The 20,917-nt window shown below is 46.1% G+C and overlaps 1 protein-coding gene across 1 annotated transcript; it reads right to left on the bottom strand.

The window, feature by feature from the left end:
• Positions 1-6,723: 6,723 nt before the first annotated feature.
• Positions 6,724-8,067, bottom strand: TBCC (tubulin folding cofactor C). Its single transcript, XM_032862157.1, has one exon. The coding sequence runs from the start codon at positions 7,946-7,948 to the stop codon at positions 6,914-6,916; it is 1,035 nt and encodes a 344-aa protein (XP_032718048.1). The 5' UTR covers positions 7,949-8,067; the 3' UTR covers positions 6,724-6,913.
• Positions 8,068-20,917: the final 12,850 nt, after the last annotated feature.

Below are 20,917 nucleotides of genomic sequence, written 5' to 3'. Positions count from 1 at the left end.
CCTCCATACAGAACAGCGACGGGGTTTGGAACAGTCTTGGGAACCAGAACATGTTGGCACTAGCTATTGGCCATATCCTGCAGTAGTCCACCGGGGCACAAGAAAAAGAGAGATATGGGTGGTCAGTGCCCCCTGCTACACTATTGTTACTTAAAATAATAGAAAGTGCTATTAGGAGAAAATTTCTGATATGAATAATCACAAGCAGCACTTTTCACAAAGCCCTCAGGGAGACCCAGCTGTCATGTAGGTGCTGCTGGACTGAACAAGGTCAATGTTTCTTATGGTCAGTCATACATCATCAGGGTGCTTCAAGTCTAACCCATCTTTCCTAGAGATGCAATGTTATAAATTATGGGGTTTTTTCTTTTAAGATTTTATCATAAGTAATGCCTGCACCCAATGTGGGGCTCGAACTCACAACCCTGAGATCAAGAGTCACATGCTTTACCGGCTGAGCCAGCCTGGCACCCCACCCTGTTCTTTTCTCGCGAGCTCATTCTGTGGTCTTTCTGAGAAGTGTTTCCTCTGATGTCTCATCTCTTAAGCGTTTCCAAAGGACAATGACTTTGCAGAAATCATTTCTTGAGTCAGAGGCATAGTGGCTTCTCGTATCTGATTATGCAGGACACGCATTCTTAAGTGTTGCCATCACAGGATTGTTGGCTGCATTGGCTTTCAACTCCCACTTCCTTCAAATCTTTCCTTCCCTCAAAACCTGTGCCTACCAGAGAATGCAATTCGACTTCAGGAAGACTTGCTCATTCACTTTTCTTTTTTTGCCCTGTTATCTTAAAATATTATGCTTCTTTTTCAAAGAAACTAAGGGGAATCCCAGAAAACTTCCCAAAGGAGGTGACATTTGGCTTGTGCAAAATTTTGGCACGTATACAGGGACTCAAGTGTAGGAACTGCTTGAGAAAAGGCCAGGAAGTATGGCAGGTGTTTGTCCTGATGATGTTCCATTTGTTCCTCCAAATCCATTCTTCATTTTTCTCCACCCTGCTCTGCGTCCTGGGAGACAGGGACTGCACCAACAGACCTCCTTGTCCTAAAGTTTCCAGTTGGGCGCAGGCAATGGAAAGCACCAGCAGAAGAGTGGCATTTTTTCATTCCCACTGTGGCGGCATCCCTCCACCAAAGCTCCTGCCAGGTAATGGTTTTGTCCATTCGGCCCTAGGAGTGCTGACAGGTATCACACCATTTCTTACTGCTCTTCCTAAACTCTACCCACAGCTTTGAAAGAGCTGCTGTATTAAGCTCTTCTTAAATTATCCATTTTGAGTGCGCCATCTGTTTCCTGCCAGGTCCCTGATTGATGCACTGTGTTTGATTAATGGGTATTAGTTCAGACTAGTTGGAGCATGAAGTGTTGTGTGATGAAACAGCAAAACATTATGTAGGAACAGTAGGCGGAGAACAGATGGTGAAGGGGCTTGTGTTCCAGGCCAGGGAATGGGAACCTCAGAGGGTTTTAGACCAGGAGTGACATGCTCTAAGAAAAATAATTTGGCAGCTGCATGTAGAAGAGTTTAACATTCAGAGATGGGAAGACAAGTTAGGAGATGATTACAACTGCTCTTACAGGAAGATGTACACTTTGTAATGATCAGATTGGCAGAGCGCCAAAGATTTGATAGCACAGCACGTTGATTAGGATGTAGAGAAGCAGTGCTCTCAGACATCACTGGTGAGGGCATGAATTGATAAACCTCTTTGAAAGGCAATTTGATAATATCTATCAATATTGTAAATGATCATAAGCTATTGGTCCAGCATTTCCTCATTTAGGTGCTTAACCTATAGACAACATTGCACAAATGCTAAATAATTTATATGTAAGACTATGTAGCATTTTTCTAATGGCTCAATATTGGAACAACCTAAATGTCCATCGTTAGAGGCTGGTAAACAAGTATAACACAGGGACGCCCGAGTGGCTCAGTGGGTTAAGCCTCTGCCTTCAGCTTGGGTCGTGATCTCAGGATACTGGGATTGAGCCCCACATCGGGCTCTCTGCTCAGTGGGGAGCCTGCTTCCCCCTCTCTCTCTCTGCCTATCTCTCTGCCTACTTGTGATCTGTCAAATAAATGAATAAACTCTTTAAAAAAAAAAGTATAGCATAGCACAGTCCATGGAATGGAATACTATGCAGCAGTTAAAGAGAATGAAATTACCATGTCTTCACATGGGAAGATAGCCTAATAGTTTACATAATATGCTTCTATTTGGGTGGGAGGATAAAAGGATATTTTTCACTTAAGTTTATAAATGCAAAAAAAAACCACACAGAATAAAGGAAACAGGGACAGGATGATTGCTCTCTGAAGAGAACTGAATGGCTAGGATCAAACAAAGGGAGATTTTCCTTTCATTCTAATCTTATTGTCCCTGTGCATAAATTACCTGTGTTAAAAAATCCACTGCATTGCCATCTTAGACTCAAACCTCTACCTTGAGAACAGTTCTAAAAATTAGGCTATGTATAGCTTTCTTGGCGAAATAACACAACTGAAAGGTATTCAACCAAAAATAATAATAATATTATCTTCACAATACAGCATTTGTTGAATGTTGAGCTTGCCTACCAGGTAAGTAAATGGCCTTGAATTGTCTTGCCTGGTCTTGTCAGTTCTTAAAGGTCAGAGTGAGTACAGTATCTGAGAAATTGGAAGACAGGTCTGTGACTAGTAACTGCATCCTTTTGTGAACGGTTGCTGATCCAAGTAGGTAGTGGGCAGAAAGGTCATTCAGGGAATTCAGCCCCTGGATGGGTGTTTGATGTAGATGCCTTACTTAATGTCTTTTCTAAACTGGAGAGGTGATAAGGCACTGCCCTTTCAGAGCTTTCAGAATTTCTCTATCAGGATTGCTCTTTCATTCATCTTCCCCTAAACTGTATGCTCCGTAAAGGAAGACCACATGCTTGTTGGCCATTGCATTCTTAGTGCCCAGCACTAGCAGGTGCCTCGTAGTTGCTCAAGTATTTGTTCAGTTGAATCAAACATGGCTTTCTGTATCATATTGCCCCTGCCCTTCCTGAAACTTAAGTTGGATAATTATTGACCCTTCATCTCCCTTCATCTTAATTGCAATGACCAACTTATCTTCTTCATAAGAGAAGAAAAATAGTCAAGTAGTGTGACTAAGTTTCCGAGTTAATGAGACTTTTTATTTTTTAAAAATATTTTATTTATTTATTTAACAGAGAGATCACAACTAGGCAGAGAGGCAGGCAGAAAGGAGGCAGGGCTCAATCCCAGGACCCTGAGATCATGACCTGAGCTGAAGGCAGAGGCTTTCACCCACTGAGCCACACAGGTGCCCCAAGACTTTGGAATTAAGTGCAATTTAGTCATCTAATTTCTGTGATACTAGAGTAATTGCATGATGTTTCTAAAACATTGTATTACCTTGTAACATTACCCATAGAAAGTTGAATCTTTTCATCTTGCTGCTTTAGTTCATTTCCTAGTTAATGCAATTAAAACTTTGTCAATAACTCCTGCATTGCAGTCAGAACTTCAGGATTAGAATTTATATGTATTGGCCATTTCTCTTATTTTTATGGGGTTGATACTCTGGAGAGATACTTTACAATTATGTAATACTGTACTGAATTATGTCTAACATAGCCAATCATAAATGAAGTTTGATAAACTTGACTGCTTGATTAATGTGCAATTTTATTGCTTCCCTAGAGGATTTTTTTTAACTTTTTAAAAAGATTTATTATTTTAGAGAGAGAGCAAAAGGGAGCACAGAGGGAGAGAGAATCTCAAGCAGACATGTAGTTCTATCCCAAGACCCTGAGACCATCACCTAAGCTGAAATCAAGAGTCTAAGCTCAACCCACTGAGCCACCCAGTGCCCTCCAATGACTTTTTAATGAAAATATATAGTTATTACACTTATTGGTGCAATATGCTCTCACTATAATGACATTATTAAATTTGCTTAATAAAAACTTAGTAACTCTAATTAAAGTTTTTTTAAAAAAGTTATCTCTATGCCCAGCATGGGGCTTTAATTCACAGCCTGAGACCAAGAGTCGCCTGCTCTACCAGCTGATCCAGCCAAGCACCTCCCAATCAATGACTTTGATTCAGGGATGGTTTTGTTTGTTTTGTTGTTTTTTTTGGTCAAAAAAAACCCATCACAGTTTATATCTAGGGAAAATGTAACAATGTCTAACTTTCTGAAATGCCAGAAAGACTTGAGAGGATAGGATAAATAGGCAATATCTGCTGAGGGCAGAACTGACGGGATTTGGAAGTCTGATGTTACAAATCGGCCAGCTCAGGGACAAGATGCGGACCCCGCAAAAAATGTTTTGCTTGGTTTGTACGTTGTTTTGTTTTGTTTTTTTAAGATTTTTATTTATTTATTTGACAGAGATCAAATAAATCTCTGGCAGAGGCAGGCAGAGAGGCAGGCAGAGAGAGGAAGGGAAGCCGGTTCGCTGCTGAGCAGAGAGCCCGATGTGGGGCTCGATCCCAGGACCCTGAGATCATGACCTGAGCCGAAGGCAGAGGCTTAACCCACTGAGCCACCCAGGTGCCCCTTGTACATTGTTTTTAAAATGCTTAAATTTGTCTGCCAAGTCACCTGGTCCCCCACTCCCTAATGACTTTCTCCCAACAACCTGACCTTACCTGCTTGGCTTTCATAAGCATCGAATGCCTGGAGAAGAGCAACACCATAGAAAGAAATATGGAGGGTGCCTGGGTGGCTCAGTGGGTTAAAGCCTCTGCCTTCAGCTCAGGTCATGATCTCAGGGTCCTGGGATGGAGTCCCGCATTGGGCTCTCTGCTCAGCAGGGAGCCTGCCTCCCCTCTCTGCCTCCTTGTGATCTCTCTCCCTCTGTCAAATAAATAAATGAAATCTTAAAAAAAAAATATATGGAACTTGGGAGGGAAAGAAGTGAAAATGGAGATTTTAAGAATATATGAATTTGACAGGCAAGTGAGCCCACTGACAGAACTGTGCACAGAGGTTCAGAGTTGCGGCTCTGGAGAACATGCATACAAAGAAGCTAAAGGTAAAACCTTGGGTAATACTTAAATTTAAGGGCTGTTGAGTCACTGGAATCATAATGAAAGGGAAGAGCTGTCCTAAGAGACATAGGGTAGAGCAAAGCTATGGAGGTCAGAAAAACTTCGAAAGATAGAGGAAAGCTCAGCTGAGATTAGCAAGCACCAACTATGGTTCAAACGGCCATGATTTTGTTTTTATTATCTACTACAGACAGCAGGGACCTTTTTTTGGATGCAACTACTTAACTGTCCTAGGAAAGTTCCATCCACAAATAGGAATTGCAAGCCCATCAGTGCCATAAGCATGGTTTTTGTTTCCTGAAGGGCACTCACTTGGTGTTAAACTATCAGTCTTTAGGAGCATTGCTTTACAATACCAGTCCTAGTTTCTTACGTGAACACACAGTTGAGAATTTCATTACATGTTGTCTCTTTTTATTACCAGAATTCATTCTATGAAACAACAGATTTTTTTTTGTCCCTTTCCTTTGTAGATGTTGCACATTGTGACATGATTAGGATTATTTCAAGTCAGCCGATAGTTGAGGGGAAAAAAATCCAGATTCATCTCTAGCTAGAACAGAGCTTGGTAGGCCACATTTTTTACCGGCCTCAATTATGCCTGGGTGACTCTACCCTTGTTCCTCCTTTTCATTTGTTATCTTGCTACATTTCACATATCCTAAAAGCCACCGTAAGTTCTTTTTTGGAACAAGATAGAACATATAAATATTTAAAGCACTACAAGCATTTTAATGCCTGTGGTCATTATTAAAATGTCTGCAGTTATAAGGCCACTAGACCCAAAAAAGCTTTTTGAAACTCTTAAATTTCCACTTAGGAATAATGGGTGGTAACAGGGCAAAATGCCAAATATGTAATAGTCGAAAATTATAGCAAAATGAGTGGAAAAAATTAAGACTCAGCTAGTTGGTTTTTGTGTGAGGATATGTAGCATATTTATTCCTGAGCTATCAGGAAAAGCATTTTGCCCTCTTTAATGACTTTGGAAGCTCTCTTTCCAACTCAACTAACACAATTCAAAATCACTATGTTGTAGGGGTTGCGAAGGTGGGCTCTGAAGCCACACCACCTGGTTTCAAATTCTAGTCCACGTAAGCCGTGTGACTCAGGCGACTCACCTGCCTCACCTGAAAAATGGTGCTAACAGAACCTCCCTCATAAGATTTTCTGGACTTTGTCATGTTTATATGAGTAAGGTGCTTAGAACATTGTCTATGACCTTTTAAGGGCACAAAAAAACTGGTAGCTATAATTATTATTGCTTTACAGTAGGTAAGACTCATGAGCTTCCTGGGGTCGATGCCAAAACTCTGGATCCAAACAATTGGATGAGTAGCTGGATTCCAGAAGCCCAAGCGAATGTGTACCTGAACACCGGTCTGCACCGCCCTGCTGAGTAATACCTGTGGAAGTCAAACCTTCAATTTAAGAGCTCTCAATTACTAGTGTTTTGCACAAGTTTGATACCATACTTTACATTAACTGGCTGCTAACAGAGCACTACTAAATTCATTTATTAAATATTTACTGAGAGCCTACTTTGTCATTAAGTTTTAAACGCCACAAATCACTAATAACCAACACACACCCACACTCTTCCTCTTGCTGCTTCAAACGATCATGGTCAAATCAAAGCTACTACACGTTACTGAAACAGCAAAAATGCTTCAAAGTGTTAGACCTGTGGTGAATTTAATGGAAATCACAAGTAGGAGCCTATCACAATCTCATGCCTTAAAATACTGAAAACATACAAAGTATGAAAACAATAAGTAAACTCTGAGGTCCCATTAGCAGGAGCTGGTCCCACACGGGAAGTATTTGGTAGGAGTGAAGAACACAGCGACAACTGTTTAGTCCCACTGGATCATTCGCTCTTCTTCAGGGAGAATACTCCAGTTCGGGGAGGCCATATCCCGGGCCAGCCAGTTGAAATCGTCGACGTCGTTCCAGTTATTTCTGCTCCTATCTAAACCAGAGCCCTCGAAGTCCTTGTCGATGCCCGGGTAGCTCCAGGTATAGGGGGCGAACTGGATCCCGCTGCAGTCCTCCACGATGGCCCTGCTGGTCACCTGCAAAAAGATACGGGTGTCTCTCGTAGTGTGTACGCGGAGCTGCTGGCAGGCCACGGCCAGCACGCAATCACTGCAGTCCTCCAGGAACACAGAGGTGGACACCGGGCCGCAGAGCAGTGTGCAACTTCGGGCTTTGGCCAGCCGCAGGGTGTTGGGATTGCCATACAGCTTGATTGTGCATTTGCTCAGATCGGTCAAAAGGACGTCGCGCTGGTGCAGCTCCTCCGCCCGCTTCTCCAAGACTTGGGACTCCACATTGGAGAAGCCGCAGACAAAGCTGGAGCCGATGCCTCCCTCCTCCTTCAATGGCGGCGGGGAGGTCGGGACGCCTTCAGCGGCCGGGGCGCCAGGACCTGCGTCGACTTTGGTGCCCGAAGCAGCGTCCTTCCTCCGGGTCTTGAAGGCGAAACGCTTTTTGGGTTGCAGCTCCTGGCGCCGCTCGGCCAGGATCGCCTGCAGCCGCGTCAGCGCCTCCTGTGCCTGCCGCAGGTCGTAGGCGGCCAGAAACAAAACCGAGTCGTTGAGTAGTTTCTGCAGGCCCTGGAGCCGAGCGGCCGCCTCCTCCAGCTGCTCCATGGATTCCCCGCTCTTCAGAAGCTCTCCCACCGCCACTTGCTCCCGAGAGAAGGCGGCAGCGAAAAAGTCGCTCTTCTCCTCCTCCACCTCCTGGTTCTGCCGCTTTTGCTTCCGCCTTTCTACCTCCAGTTGCCGCTCTTGTTCTCGTCTCTGAAGCCGTTCAGGCACCATGCTCCGGTCCCGCGGCGAACCCATGGCCCCGTTTGCCGTGGCAGCGGAGCAACCAGCGCTCTCCATTTTGACTTCCAGCTTCCTTTCTCCTACCTTGCTTCCTCCGGGCGCGCCCTCCCTGGGGCCGCCCACCAACGCGTCCTGTGATTGGCCGGACACGCTTACGTCAGCCCTGGCCTTATTTTCTTCGCCCATTGGTCCCTCCGCGTCGAGGGGGCGGGGATATGAGGCGGGGCCGAGTGACAAGAGGGGTGGGGAGACAAAGGTCCTTGTGGATGGGTGGGGTGGGAGACAGGAGGGGGAAGCTTTTTTTCCTCTTAAAGGGGCAGGACTTATATCCGGGATTGTGGGGTGAGTTGCAGCAGCGGCAGCTGCACATGTGGGTTTGTTTATAAGAACAAGGTTAGAAACTCGCAGGCCTCCCCCTCCCCCCGGCTCCTCCCTACTACCCCCTTACGGGCCGGAGATCCGCTACTGGTGGGGGGAATGTGTGCGTATGGTGGGTGGGGGTACAGGTAGTGGTGAGAAAGATGGAGGGGGGGTATATTGCACCGCCCGGCCCGCGCCGGAGGAAGCGGCAGCTGGAACAGCTGGCTAGGGAGCCGCTTGCATGCCTCTGGTTTTTTCTTTTCCTTTTCACCACCCCTCCCCCAACCCATTCCTGCCGTCCCCAAACCCTTATTCTACCCGCCTTCCCCTCTCAGCCGCAGCAGTTCGGCGTGGCCTGGGGTCTCCTGGATTCCCGCAGGCACTTACGGGGGCGGGAGTAGCTGAGGGGCACCGGGATGGAAGAGACTGGGTTTCTCACTGCAACCGGATTCCGGGGGCCCAGGGGTAGCCTAAAAACGGATTACTATTTTTTTGGCCAATTGCTGCAGTCGGAGGGGTGGGGGCGGGGGAGGGTGAGATTCCACACCCCCTTCCTCTTCCTCCCACATTCCCCCCTCCACCACTTCGCGGTCACTCCCTCCGCCCCTGAGCGCTGCTGGCGGCGCGGGGGTGAGATTTCCAGCCCCCGGCTCTGCAGCTCTCCGTGGGGCCGGTCTTTAGGAAAGCCTTGGGGAAATGTTATATTATTTCTAGAGGTGGTGGGAGGGATTTGTCACCGGAAGTGAATGAGCCTAGCCTAAAGTCAGGATCAGCCGGAGGTGTTAGTGGGCTGCCAAGCCGGCGTAGTCACTAGCAAAACGCCGGGCAACCGGCCGGCTCTGAGCCGAGACGCCACCGGCTGCGGGCCCGCCGCAACCTCGCGTGCTTGGTGCGGCCCGCCGAGCGCGGGGCGCGTCTCTAACCCCGCCCGCCCTGCAAGGCTTTGGTTTCACCCTGCTCTCCACCGCGTTCCCAGCCTCCACCGTTTCTAATTGGGGTATTTGTCCAAGAAACTGTCACTTGAAATTTCACTGATACGTCTGCATTTGGATGCAGAGAAAGATGGGAAGAAACGAGAGAATTAAGACTTACTTCCAGTTTTTACGCCCCACTCTCCTCCTTCCCTTCCCATTTAAAACAACAAAACACAATACATAAATTCCTGTATTTCTCCACTGCAAGCAAGCACAGATCACAGCGCTCGTCAAATTGCTCTCCAGGGTGAGGGGTGGGGGTATCCGGTGTGTATGTGTGTGCAGCGGCTGGAAACCGGGAACTGGGTGGTAATATTTTTCTGTGCTTGTACTTGTAGTATATATTCTTCGTTTTCGTTCGCTTTGTTTCATGTGCAAGTTGGATGAGGCTTTTTGCTTTTTGTGAGGTTTGGTTCTGAGGCTGGTGAATGAGATGTAGCTGGTTATCTTGTCTAAGTCGGGGGAATGCAATAGCCGCTTTATTTTGTAAAGAGTTGATTTAACCAAGGAAGGTTTAAAGATTTATTTTGCTAGGGAAACGTCAAAAAACAAAAACCGACCTGCCTTCCTTAAGTTTTTCAGCAATCGAACTTGTCGCACTCAAATTAAGAAAGTTTGTAGCGGAACGAGGTTTACTGGAGCTGCAGGTGCATGAGGCAACATTTCTGTGTTAGCCACAGTGAATCTGTGGGTGGTTGGTAGTGTCTGTTATCCTAAGTGGAATTGAACGTCGTGAGACCTTCCCAAGAACTTCATTTCTGCCCCAAAACAGGTTTTGGCATAAAGGTCAGTAGACTTTGGAAGTTTCTGAATAGTTCAGACTCTTTTTTTTTTTTTTTAAGATTTATTTATTGGACAGAGATCACAAGTAGGGAGAGAAGCAGGCAGGGGGTGGGGGCAGTGGGGGGAGCAGTCTCCCTGCTGAGCAAAGAGCCCTATGCGAGGTTCGATCTCAGGACCCTGAGATCACAACCAGAGCTGAAGGCAGAGGCTTAACCCACTGAGCCACCCAGGCGCCCCAGATCAAACTCTTATGAGAAAGAATAGCCCCTTCCTTGTCCTTTGATGAAAACATACAAGTCAGCTTGTTGACACCCCCCCGCCCCCGGCACTGAAGGCAGTTTCAGAGACTGATGTGGAGCCTGAGTGGGAATGGGCAGGGGTCAGTGATCTGGTCCTCATGAAACATTGGCTTGACAGTTCCCTACAGCCCCCAGCAGAGCTGCAAGCCAAGGTAGGTGGCCAAGATAGGAACGTGAAGCTACATTTCTATGTTCAAAAGCAACAGGAGGGCCAGAAAATCTCTAGCAGTTGCCAGGCTGTATTTGGGTCTTTCTTCTGACATTTGAGGGCAGTCAGTTCAGTGTGCATCCTTGAAAGGGATCCCAGCTCCTGGGAGGAGAGGGCCTGTTCCAATGCCGGGAGACAGGGTGATTCATGACAACAATGTGACATGTGGCAAAAGGCAAGCAGCACAAGAACTCTGAATCCTACTTTCAAAATTTCAAAGAGTTTGTGAATCAAGGACTGCTGCTCTCTTTGAGACATCTTGAAAGACTCCTAAGGTGTTCCAGGCTTCAAAAATTACTTAACAAACATTTATGGTTTATGATTCTGTTGTGAGATTGATTTTTTAACATCTTCAAAATTTCAAACCTAGTAAGAGGGACAGTGAAGGGGATGGGTACTCATCACCCAAGCTTCAAGTTACCAACTGACAGTCTGGTTTCTTCCAAAACTCTGGCCACTTACACACCCCATCCCCCTGATTATTTTACAGCAAATCCCAGACATTGTATCATTTCATCTTTTACAGTCTGTGAGTATTTCAGTATGTCTCAAAAGGATGAGGACTGCCTTTTTAAAACTTGACCACATACCATCACCACATTCCCTGGAAACATAGAGAAGTTTCATTATCATCAGAGTTCCAGTCTGTATTCATATTTCCTTGATTATGCTATAATTTCCCCCTGTTTAAGTTACTTATTGACTAAGGATCCCCAAAAGTTCCACACAATGTGTCTAGTTGATCTGTTCCTTCAATTACTTTAATCACTTCTAAAGCCACCCTCTTTCCTGAGCAATTGTTTTGTTGGAAGAGCCTGATCATTTGTTCAGTAGAGTTTCTCCCTGTCTGGATGTTGCCGGTCGCATCTCCATACCATATTGGATGCTAAGTATTTGTTGTATTCACTTGATCTTTTCATATCATTAGGAATGTTTATGTATTAGTATGCCAAAGGAAATGAAAACATTTCAGCACAAGAAGCAGTCTTCAGTTATGGCCAGCCAGCCAGGAATAAGGCCTTTTGCGGTTCTGTGGAATTTAGCAGAGACCCGGTGTGGATAGGAGATACCAGGCAAACAAAGAGGTCCAGGCCCTGTTTTCTAGTAGCTGCATTCCAAAAAGGAGGTAACATCTTTCAGCAAACATTGACTATATAGCAGATATAAAGCATTCATTAAAGAGCTCTACATGCCAAGTATTTAACATTAGGCAAATTTCCCAACTTAGTTGCTGACTTTCCCGACCCGGAAAGATGACAGCATGTCCTTGGCATGTACTGTCCTTGCAAAGGCTCCAGGTTGGTCTGGGAAGCCGGACAGGAGCAGCCCCTTCCTTCCACCTCTGCCCCTAGCTCTCCTCGCCTTCATCCCCTTTCAGTTTTCTGGAACGCTTTTCATCATTGTACACCCAGGGCCATTTTTGAATCTAGCTTCAGTTTATGAAGCACTTGCTGAGCCCCCTGCTGAGCCCACAGACCCCTTCAGGCTGCAAAGGTGAATAAAGACAGAGTCCTTTCCTCCTTGAGGAGGGCTAACTGGGCCAGTAATGGCAGAAACATGTAAAAGTGTAACAGTGACGACTGACAACAGTTACAGAAGAAAGAGGAACAGTGAGTGCTGCCCCGGGGAGGTTTGACCTTGTTGGGGAGGTCAGTGAAGACTTCTGTGGGGCTTAAGTGAGGCTGAAAGGGTGAGTAAGAATAAGAAGTGAGTGAGCACTGCAAAGTATCTTCTAGATGTATGGGCTCATGGAGTCACTGCTGACTTTCTGGAGAATATTCCAGAGGACTGCTGTGGGCAGTAGACTTGGGGGGTGGTGGTAATGGAGCTAGTGACACAGATAACTCTTTGGAGAAGTTCTCCTGTGAAGGGGAAGGGACAGTAACTGGGGGATAAGAGGAGGCCAGTGAGAGGTTTTTGTTTTTTACAAAGAAATATAAGGTTCATAGTAGAAGGGTCCTGAAAAGGCTGGGTGGGGGGAGTGGGTCACAAAGCACAGGCACGGGTGCAAGGATCCATCCTAAATAGAGCAACATTGCAGTGTTGTTGTTTAAACTTTTTATTGTTGCATGTTTTCCAACATACACAAACTATTTGACCTCAGCCCACAGTAACAGATGCATGGTAATCGAAACAGAGGCTGTAAGAAACAGTAAATACGCTTACAATGTACACTAGATACTATTTTCTGTTCTACTTACTGCATTCCAGAAATACTAATCAAGGCCCCCTAAATTAAACTGCATGTTTAAAAAACGCTGTATCAGCAGGAGAGGGTGCAGCTGTAGGTAAATTTGTATGTTTGGTAATCAGCAGCTGAGTCGGATTGTTTCTCTGTTCTCTGTGAAGGAGGCAGTGAGGTCCTCTGCTGGATATGGGAGGAGAGGGCTGGGCTTGTCTGTAAGTGTGGGTAAGGTTTGAAAGCTTTGTCGGGGAGGGAGGGGGGGCGCGCCTGGGTGGCTCAGTGGGTTAAGCCTCTGCCTTCGGCTCAGGTCATGATCTCAGGTCCTGGGATCGAGCCCTGCATCAGGCTCTCTGCTCAGCAGGGGGCCTGCCCCCCTCCCCCGCCTGCCTCTCTGCCTACTTGTGGTCTCTCTCTCTGTGTCTAATAAATAAATAAAATCTTAAAAAAAAGAAAGAAAGAAAGAAAGCTTTGTGGGAAGAGGATCAGTATGTTGCCCAGAGAAGTGAGGCTGGGTGGTGTAGATTATCAGCACTTGGAGAATGAATGAGGGAATGACTGAGAACCTCCCAGAGACCAACTCAGGGGAGGGACATGGAGTGTGGGGTAGGCCCCAGGAAAGAAGCTGGTGTTGAGAGCCTGACCCTCAGAAGGCAGGGAATCCACGTAAAGCAACTTTTCCAGAAGAGTCTGAGGCTTGCCACCTGCAGTCCCTCATTCAGGAAGTTCTATCATGGGATGCCTGGGTAGTTCAGTCAGTTAAATGCCTAACAGGCTCAGGTCATCATGCGGGGGGGTGGGGGGGTGGAGTGCGCTATCCACTATCTACATCGGACTCCCTGCTCAGCGGGGAGTCTCCACCCTCTCCTTCTGCTCTGCTTCCTCCCTTCTCCCCCACCCCTCCTGTGTGTGCTCTCTCTCTCAAATAAATAAAATCTTAAAAAAAAAAAAAAGGAAGAAAAGAAAAAGTTCTGTCACTTCCCAGGAGCCCCACTGCCTGTCAGCAGATGAGCTTACCTCCTCTTCACAGAGGAAAAAGTTCACCGGTTTGGAACCTGAACTTGCCTCCCATCTCAATTACAGTTTGTCTGTGAAGATCCGCCTCTTTGTCTTTACCTTCTCAACCAACGCAAAGCCATCCACCTGAGTTTCCATATCCCTTCCCCTTCATGTTTCTGAGACCTCCAGCCACACTCATCATCTCTTCCTTCAGGATCTTTCCTCTCTCTTCTTCAGCATCTCCTCCCAGCAAGTAGGTTCCCTCAACTTACAACAATTTTCTTTTTGTCCCATCATCCACTTAAGTGGATGCTCTTTCTTCCTTCTCTCTCTCTTTTTTTTTTAAAGATTTTATTTATTTATTTGACAGACAGAGATCACAAGTAGGCAGAGAGAGAGGAGGAAACAGTCTCCCTGCTGAGCAGAGAGCCCGATGTGGGGCTCAATCCCAGGACCCTGGGATCATGACCTGAGCCGAAGGCAGAGGCTTAACCCACTGAGCCACCCAGGTGTCCCAGGAGAGAGAGAATCTTAAGCAGGCTCTACACCAAGCACAGAGCCTGGTGTGGGGCTCAATCTCATGACCCTGAGATTGTGATCTGAGCTGAAATCAAGAGTTGGATGCTTAATCAAGTGAGCCACCCAGGCGCCCCTACAGTCTTCTATTTTTTAAGAACAGTTTTGGGCGTATAGGTAATTAGGTTTATTTCCCCCCCAGCTTTGTGGACATTTAATTTGATATATAACATTGTGTGAGTTTAAGATATACAGCATGATGGTTTGATATACATATGTGTGTATTGCAAAGTAACCACCACAAGAGTTAGTTAATATATCCATCATTTCACATAGTTACCTTTCATGTGTGTGTCGGGCGAGAACTTCTAAGATCTACTCTCATAGCAACTTTCAATACACAATACAGTGTTGTTAACTATAGCCACTGTGCTATACATCACATCTCCAGAACCTATTCATCTTATAACTGGAAGTTTGTACTTTTTTTTTTTAAAAGATTTTATTTATTTATTTGAGATAAAATGAGAGGGAAAGAGAGAGAAAGAGCACAAGCAGGGGAAGCGGCAGGCAGAGGGAGAAGCAGACTTCCTTCTAAGCAGGGAGCCCCATGCAGGACTCAACCCCAGGACTCCAGGATCATGACCTGAGCCAAAGGCAGACGCTTAACCAACTCAGCCACTCAGGCACCCCTGGAAGTTCATATGTTTTGACCATCTTCACCCATCCCTCCACCATCCCTTGCTCCTGGCAACCACCAGCCTACTCCTTTTTCTGAGTTTGGTTTTAACCACAGACTTTTGAAACCATAATCTACATATGCTATGTCTACATTTGCTGTGTCTTAAAACCATAATCTACATTTCTTGATTATCGTCCCTCCTTAGCCCCTTCTCATCTGACTTCTGCCTCTATCACTTTATTTGATTTCGAGATTGCTCTCTTCCCCTCTAACTTCAAACCTGTTGCTGTTTGTAGCTCGAAGAGCTTGAGTACCTCTTTTCAAAGCACAGCTCCTGGTTTTTAGTTCCGTGTCTGTCTCTTATCCCTGCTGCTTCTTGTCTCCTTCATAGACTTCTCTCTGCCCACTCGTTAAATACCCGTGAGGTCAGGATTCTCTCCTGGTACCCCCTCCTCATCCTTCTCACCTCCTTGGCCACCTTACCTTCTCCTAGGACTCCTGTCCACATGCTGACCACCTCTCCATTCCCTGCCTCCTCCACCTCTCTCCTAAGCCTGACCCTGAACTGCCAATACCCTTCTAGCAATTGCCAAGTCACTATTTACTGTCCTTGGAACTATATTCTATCCAAAATACCTCATCTTAATAAAACAAAAAATACCCCATCTGAAGTAGAGGGCCTAAAATGAAATCCTCGGTGCCCCAGTGATACTCTTTTCCTCCTCTATGTAAGTTTCGATCCTTTGTTGCTGCATAACCATCCCAAAACTTAATGGCTTAAAATAACAATAACTTATTATTTCTCACAATTCTGTGGGCTCAGCTGGGGCTGGAGTGTTCAAGATAGCCTCCCTCCCGCGTCTGGGGCCTTAGTGCTAGCTGTTGCCTGGTGTACCTACCTTCTCCTGGTGGCCTCTCCCTCACGCTTGGTCTCTTAGCCTGTGGTGGTTGAACTTCAACTTTGCATGGTGCCTGACTTCCAAAGGGGCATAAGCAGAGGCCACCAGGCCCATTTAGGCTTGGACCGAATCGGTACAGTGTCACTTCTAGTGCACTCTTTTGGTCAAAGCAAATCACAAAGCCACCGCAGATTCAAGGGGAGGAGAAACAGACTCCGCCTCCTGGTGGGTGGGGCCACGGGCCTCTAGAGAGAGATGGAAGTAATGGGCTGCCATCTTCGAGGGTAATCCGCCATGCTATATAATAGAAATTGTTCTGCTAACTCTTACTTGACATTCGCCGTGTGCCAGGCAGTGGCTGAACATTTACATGTATTATCTCATTCAGTCTTAACACTCCTGTGAGGTAGGAACTACTGCTGTCTCCATTTAACAGACGAACAATTGAAGAAATGACAGTGACTTCCTCAGGACCAAGACCTAGCAAGTGGCAGAGCTAAGATTTGAATCGAGCCAGCCTGGTTCCCGAGTCCAAGCTTTTAGCACCACCCGACTGTGCTCCCAACGCCACATCGGTAGGCTCCCAAGCAGAAGGTGACAGTGCCTCATTCTCCCTCCCGGGGCCTCATGGCTGCAAGTACTGTCCTGTCTCTCTCTCAGTTCTGGGCCCCCCTCATCTTCTTTTCCCTGGGCTATTGTTCTAGACTCCCAGCTGGTTCCCTACCCAGTGCCACCTGGCGTTCCCCCAGCCCTCCAAGCCTCAGCCAGTGACTGCCCTAAAACTCAACTGTTGAAGTCACTTCACTTCAAACTTCTGCTGCCTCCCTATTGTCCAGTACTGTTCCAATTCCTTAGTGCTGTTACCAGGCCCTTCTCAGCCTGTTCCAAGTGTACCTCCCCAGCCTCCTCTCCCACCAGTGCCACACCACACTCGCCATAACACCAGCACACCATGCTCACCCTCTTCTACTTACTCAGGCTGCGCTTACTCAGTCAGACCCGACCATGTGCTAGGCGCTCTGCAAGGTGCTGAACACACAGACAAGGGCCCCCTCTGAGTTTACAGCCTAAGTGAGGGATACAGACAATGTGGTGGGCTACACCCTCTAATGGGGGGAATCCTGGGTGCTAAGATCACTCACAGTAGGTCACAGTAACCTAATCCAGACCAGAGGAATGGGGTGGGTAGGGGGGTGTCTTTTAGAAAATCTAAGCTGAATCTTGAAAAATGAGTGAGATCTAACCTGGAGAAGGGGGGAAAGAAATCACTTATCACTCCTTTCTGTGGATATTCCTGGAGCACCAGCTATGATCTGGGCACCATTCTAGGTCCTGGAAATACAACAGTGAGAAAGACAAGAAGTCCCTAGCCTGATGGCCAGGAAGCTAGGAGAGCTCCAGTGCCTCTAGCAACAGAGACATGGCAGTAAACCCGGACGTGAGAAAAAGATGTGTTCGACGAGAGCAGTGCCCTCTGCCTTGGCTGCACATTGGTAGTCCTGGGAGGAATCCCTGGGAATGGGACTTTGGCACTGGTGGTTTTTTTTTTAAGATTATATCTATTTATTTGACCCACAGAGACCACAAGTAGACAGAGAGGCGGGGCGGGGCGGGGAAGCGGGGAAGCAGGCTCCCTGCTGAGCAGAGAGCCTCATGCGGGGCTCAATCCCAGGACCCTGAGATCGTGACCTGAGCCGAAGGCAGAGGCTTAACCCACTGAGCCACCCAGGCACCCCGGCACTGGTGTTTTATAAAGCTCTCCATGTGGTCCTAGCGGGCAGCCAGGGTTGTAAGCCGCCCTGTTAGAGGACCTGCAGCACATTGAAGCTGTAAGTGATCAGAGTTGAGCTTGGCGTAGTGAGCCGAGGCCAGACCACCAGGGGTCTCGCAGTTTGGGCTTAACGTTGAAGTCACTAGGAACTGGGGAAGGATTCTGACAGGATAATGACAGATGCAGATTACTTTTCCTCCCCACCCCGCCTTAAGAAAGAATCGGGCTGGATGCTCTATGTGGAATGGATTCTCTTGGAGCAAAAGTAACCTGATAACCAGTTTGGAGGCTGTCTCTGGAGCCAAGGAGAAGCGGAGGTCCCAGGCCGCGATGAGGGGTGAAGAGAGAGAAGGAAGGGGGTAACATATGAGAGATTTAGGAGACTGCACAGGACTCTGACTCACTGGAGGCGAGGGATAAAGGAGGTCAGAGAGTTGTGGAAGGTTTTGGCTTGAGAAGCAGGGTCCATGGTGATCCTGGTGCGAGAGATAGTGAACCAGGAAGAGCATGTTTGGAGAGAGAGCTGGTGACTCCGTTTGGGACCTGTTTTTGCTTCCTTGTCCTACTGCCTGTGATTCTCTAATCTCCACTTGGGGGCCTTGCCTCCCACCAGACCTATTTTACACACCTCTTCCTGGAAGCCTATCTGGATTCTGCCTTCCATTGGCTCTGGGTGAACGCCTATCCATTTGTGAGGTCAGTATCTATTTATAGATACGTATTCTACCGCTTGGGCTTCTCCAAGCATGGATGTGTCCTGTTCTAGCTGTGTGCCTAGCACAGTGCCAGCTACACAGGAAGTGCCTGATAGAAAGATGTTAAATAGATGAGTTAACAGCTGAAGATGGGCCAGAAGCAAGAGCTCTCCTAGCACTGTGATTAGAAATTGGAAGGGGCTTCTTGTTCTCATTTCTAGGAAAAGGGACAAAGTCCAGGGCCAGAGGAGGGTATTTGCTGAGCTGATCAGGAAAGAGGCTGAGTTAGAGGCTCTGAAGCTGTTGACTCATAGAAGGAGGGACATATAGTCAGCTACCTAAATTGGTAGGTAGTTTTGAGTATCATTTCAAATTCTTTTTGTGGCAAAGGCATATACATCTCTTAAAACTTTCCTGTATCTGTCCTTTCTCTGCTTTCTTTTCCTGTCAGTGAAGTAGAGTGATGGTAATAAGTGGACAGATCTGAGTTTAAATGCTGATTACTAGCTCTGTGACACTGAGCATGATGCATAACCTCTCTGAGCTCAGTTTCCTCCAATTGTAAAGTGGAATAAAGAAAAATATATTTCTCCCAGGATTGTTGTGATGTTAAATAATGTGTGGGAAAAGTACCAACTATTGGGCAGACCTATGGTAGACCGTCAGCTATTGCCAGGTCCCTTTCTGCCTGCCAGTTGCTGGACCTTTGTTCCAGAACATTTCTCAGTCCTCAAGGTGAGTGGTAGAAGCAGAATTTGCTATGTGCATTATATACTGTCTCAGAAAGGACCCTTTACTGTCCAGGGTTTCTGCAATTCTGGGGATATTTGGGCATATGCTACATGTAAGTAGTCCTGCAAAAGAAAACGAGAGAATCCCAGAAAGAGAACTGCGCAAGCTCTGACGAATCCTTTAATATATCAGGATAAAACCTGGCTTATAGTTTAAGGGAAAAATAAGGATATGTGGTGATTCTTTTTTCTTGACAATTAATTCAGTTTAAAGAATTAACAGATCATATCATTTTTCTTTTTTCTTTTTTCTTTTTTTAAGTATTTCTTTTATGACAGCCTTTCTATCTATGAAATCTTTACCTTGGGGAACCACTGATCTTACCTCACTTTACAGATAAGGGAGTGTCAAACAGTTGTATGTTATGTAATACTAAAGCAATGTGTCATATTTTCCCAAACTCTAAACTCTTTGACTGTAGACACCCTAAGGACCGTGGTTGTATCTACTATTTTTTGGACCCCATAATCCCAGAATATGGCACCATGCCTAGCAGGGGAGGCTGACAATAATTATCTGTTGGAGGAATAAATGAATTGTTCAGCCCAGGCACTCTAGAATTCTAGGGGTTTCTTTGTAGTTTTCAAGGTACAAAAACCAATTTATTTATTTATTTATTTTAAAGATTTATTTATTTATTTATTTATTTGACAGACAGAGATCACAAGTAGTCAGAGAGGCAGGCAGAGACAGAGAGAGGGGGAAGCAGGCTCCCCGCTGAGCAGGGAGCCCGATGTGGGGCTCGATCCCAGGACCCTGGGATCATGACCTGAGCTGAAGGCAAAGGCTTTAACCCACTGAGCCACCCAGGCGCCCCAAAAAACCAATTTCTTTTTTATCATGTATGTGTATAAAGTTACTATTTAAATTTTAGTTAGTTAGCATACAGTGTAATATTAGTTTCAAGTGTACCATATAGTGGTTCAGCACTTCCATACAACAGCCCACAGCTGGTGCTCTATCACAACACATGCCCTCCTTAATCCCCTTCGTCTATTTCCCCATCCCCCCCACCAGCTGCCCTCTGGTAGCCATCAGTGTGTTCTCTAAGGTTAAGAGTCTGTTTCTTGGATTGCCTCTCTCTCTCTTTCTGTCCCTTTGCTCATTCATATGTGAGTAAAATCATATGGTATTTGCCTTTCTCTGACTGACTTATTTCACTTAGCATTGTACTTGCTAGCGATAATTCACCCCAAATGGCAAGATTACATTTTTTTTTTTTTGGCTGAGTAATATCCCATTGTATATATACCACATCTTCATTCTTTCATCAGCTGATGAACACTTGGGCTATTTCTACAATTTGGCTGTTGTAGATAATGCTGCTACAAACGTCAGGGTGCATATATCGCTTTGAATTAGTATTTTTTTATTCTCTGAATAAATACCTAGTAGTGCAATTGCTGGATCATAGGGTAGTTCTAGTTTAACTTAAAAAAAAAAAAAAAGATATGGGACGCCTGGGTGGCTCAGTTGGTTACGTGGCTGCCTTTGGCTCTCAGGTCGTAATCCCAGTGTCCTGGGATCAAGTCCTACATTGGGCTCCTTGCTCGGCGGGGAGCCTGCTTCTCCCTCTGCCTCTGCCTGCCACTCTGCCTGTACTCGCTTGCTCTCTCTCTGACAAATAAAAAAAAATAAAAAAAATTAAAAAATCTTTAAAAATTAATTAATTAATTAATTACTTTTTAAAAATTTTTTAAAAGATTTATTTGTTTATTTTAGAGAGAGAGAGTGAGTGCACATGAGAAGGAGGGTCAGAAAGAGAGGGAGAGGGGTGCCTGGGTGGCCCAGTCGGTTCAGCATCTGCCTTCGACCCAGGTCATGATCCCAGGGTCCTGGGATCAAGCCCTGCATCGGGCTCCCTGC

The sequence above is a fragment of the Lontra canadensis genome, unplaced genomic scaffold (genome assembly GCF_010015895.1).
Source record: "Lontra canadensis isolate GAN:19392208 unplaced genomic scaffold, GSC_riverotter_1.0 scaffold23, whole genome shotgun sequence".
NCBI classification, from domain to species: Eukaryota; Metazoa; Chordata; class Mammalia; order Carnivora; family Mustelidae; genus Lontra; species Lontra canadensis.
The sequence above is the reverse complement of the archived record's forward strand: the minus strand, read 5'-3'. Positions and strand labels throughout refer to the sequence as shown.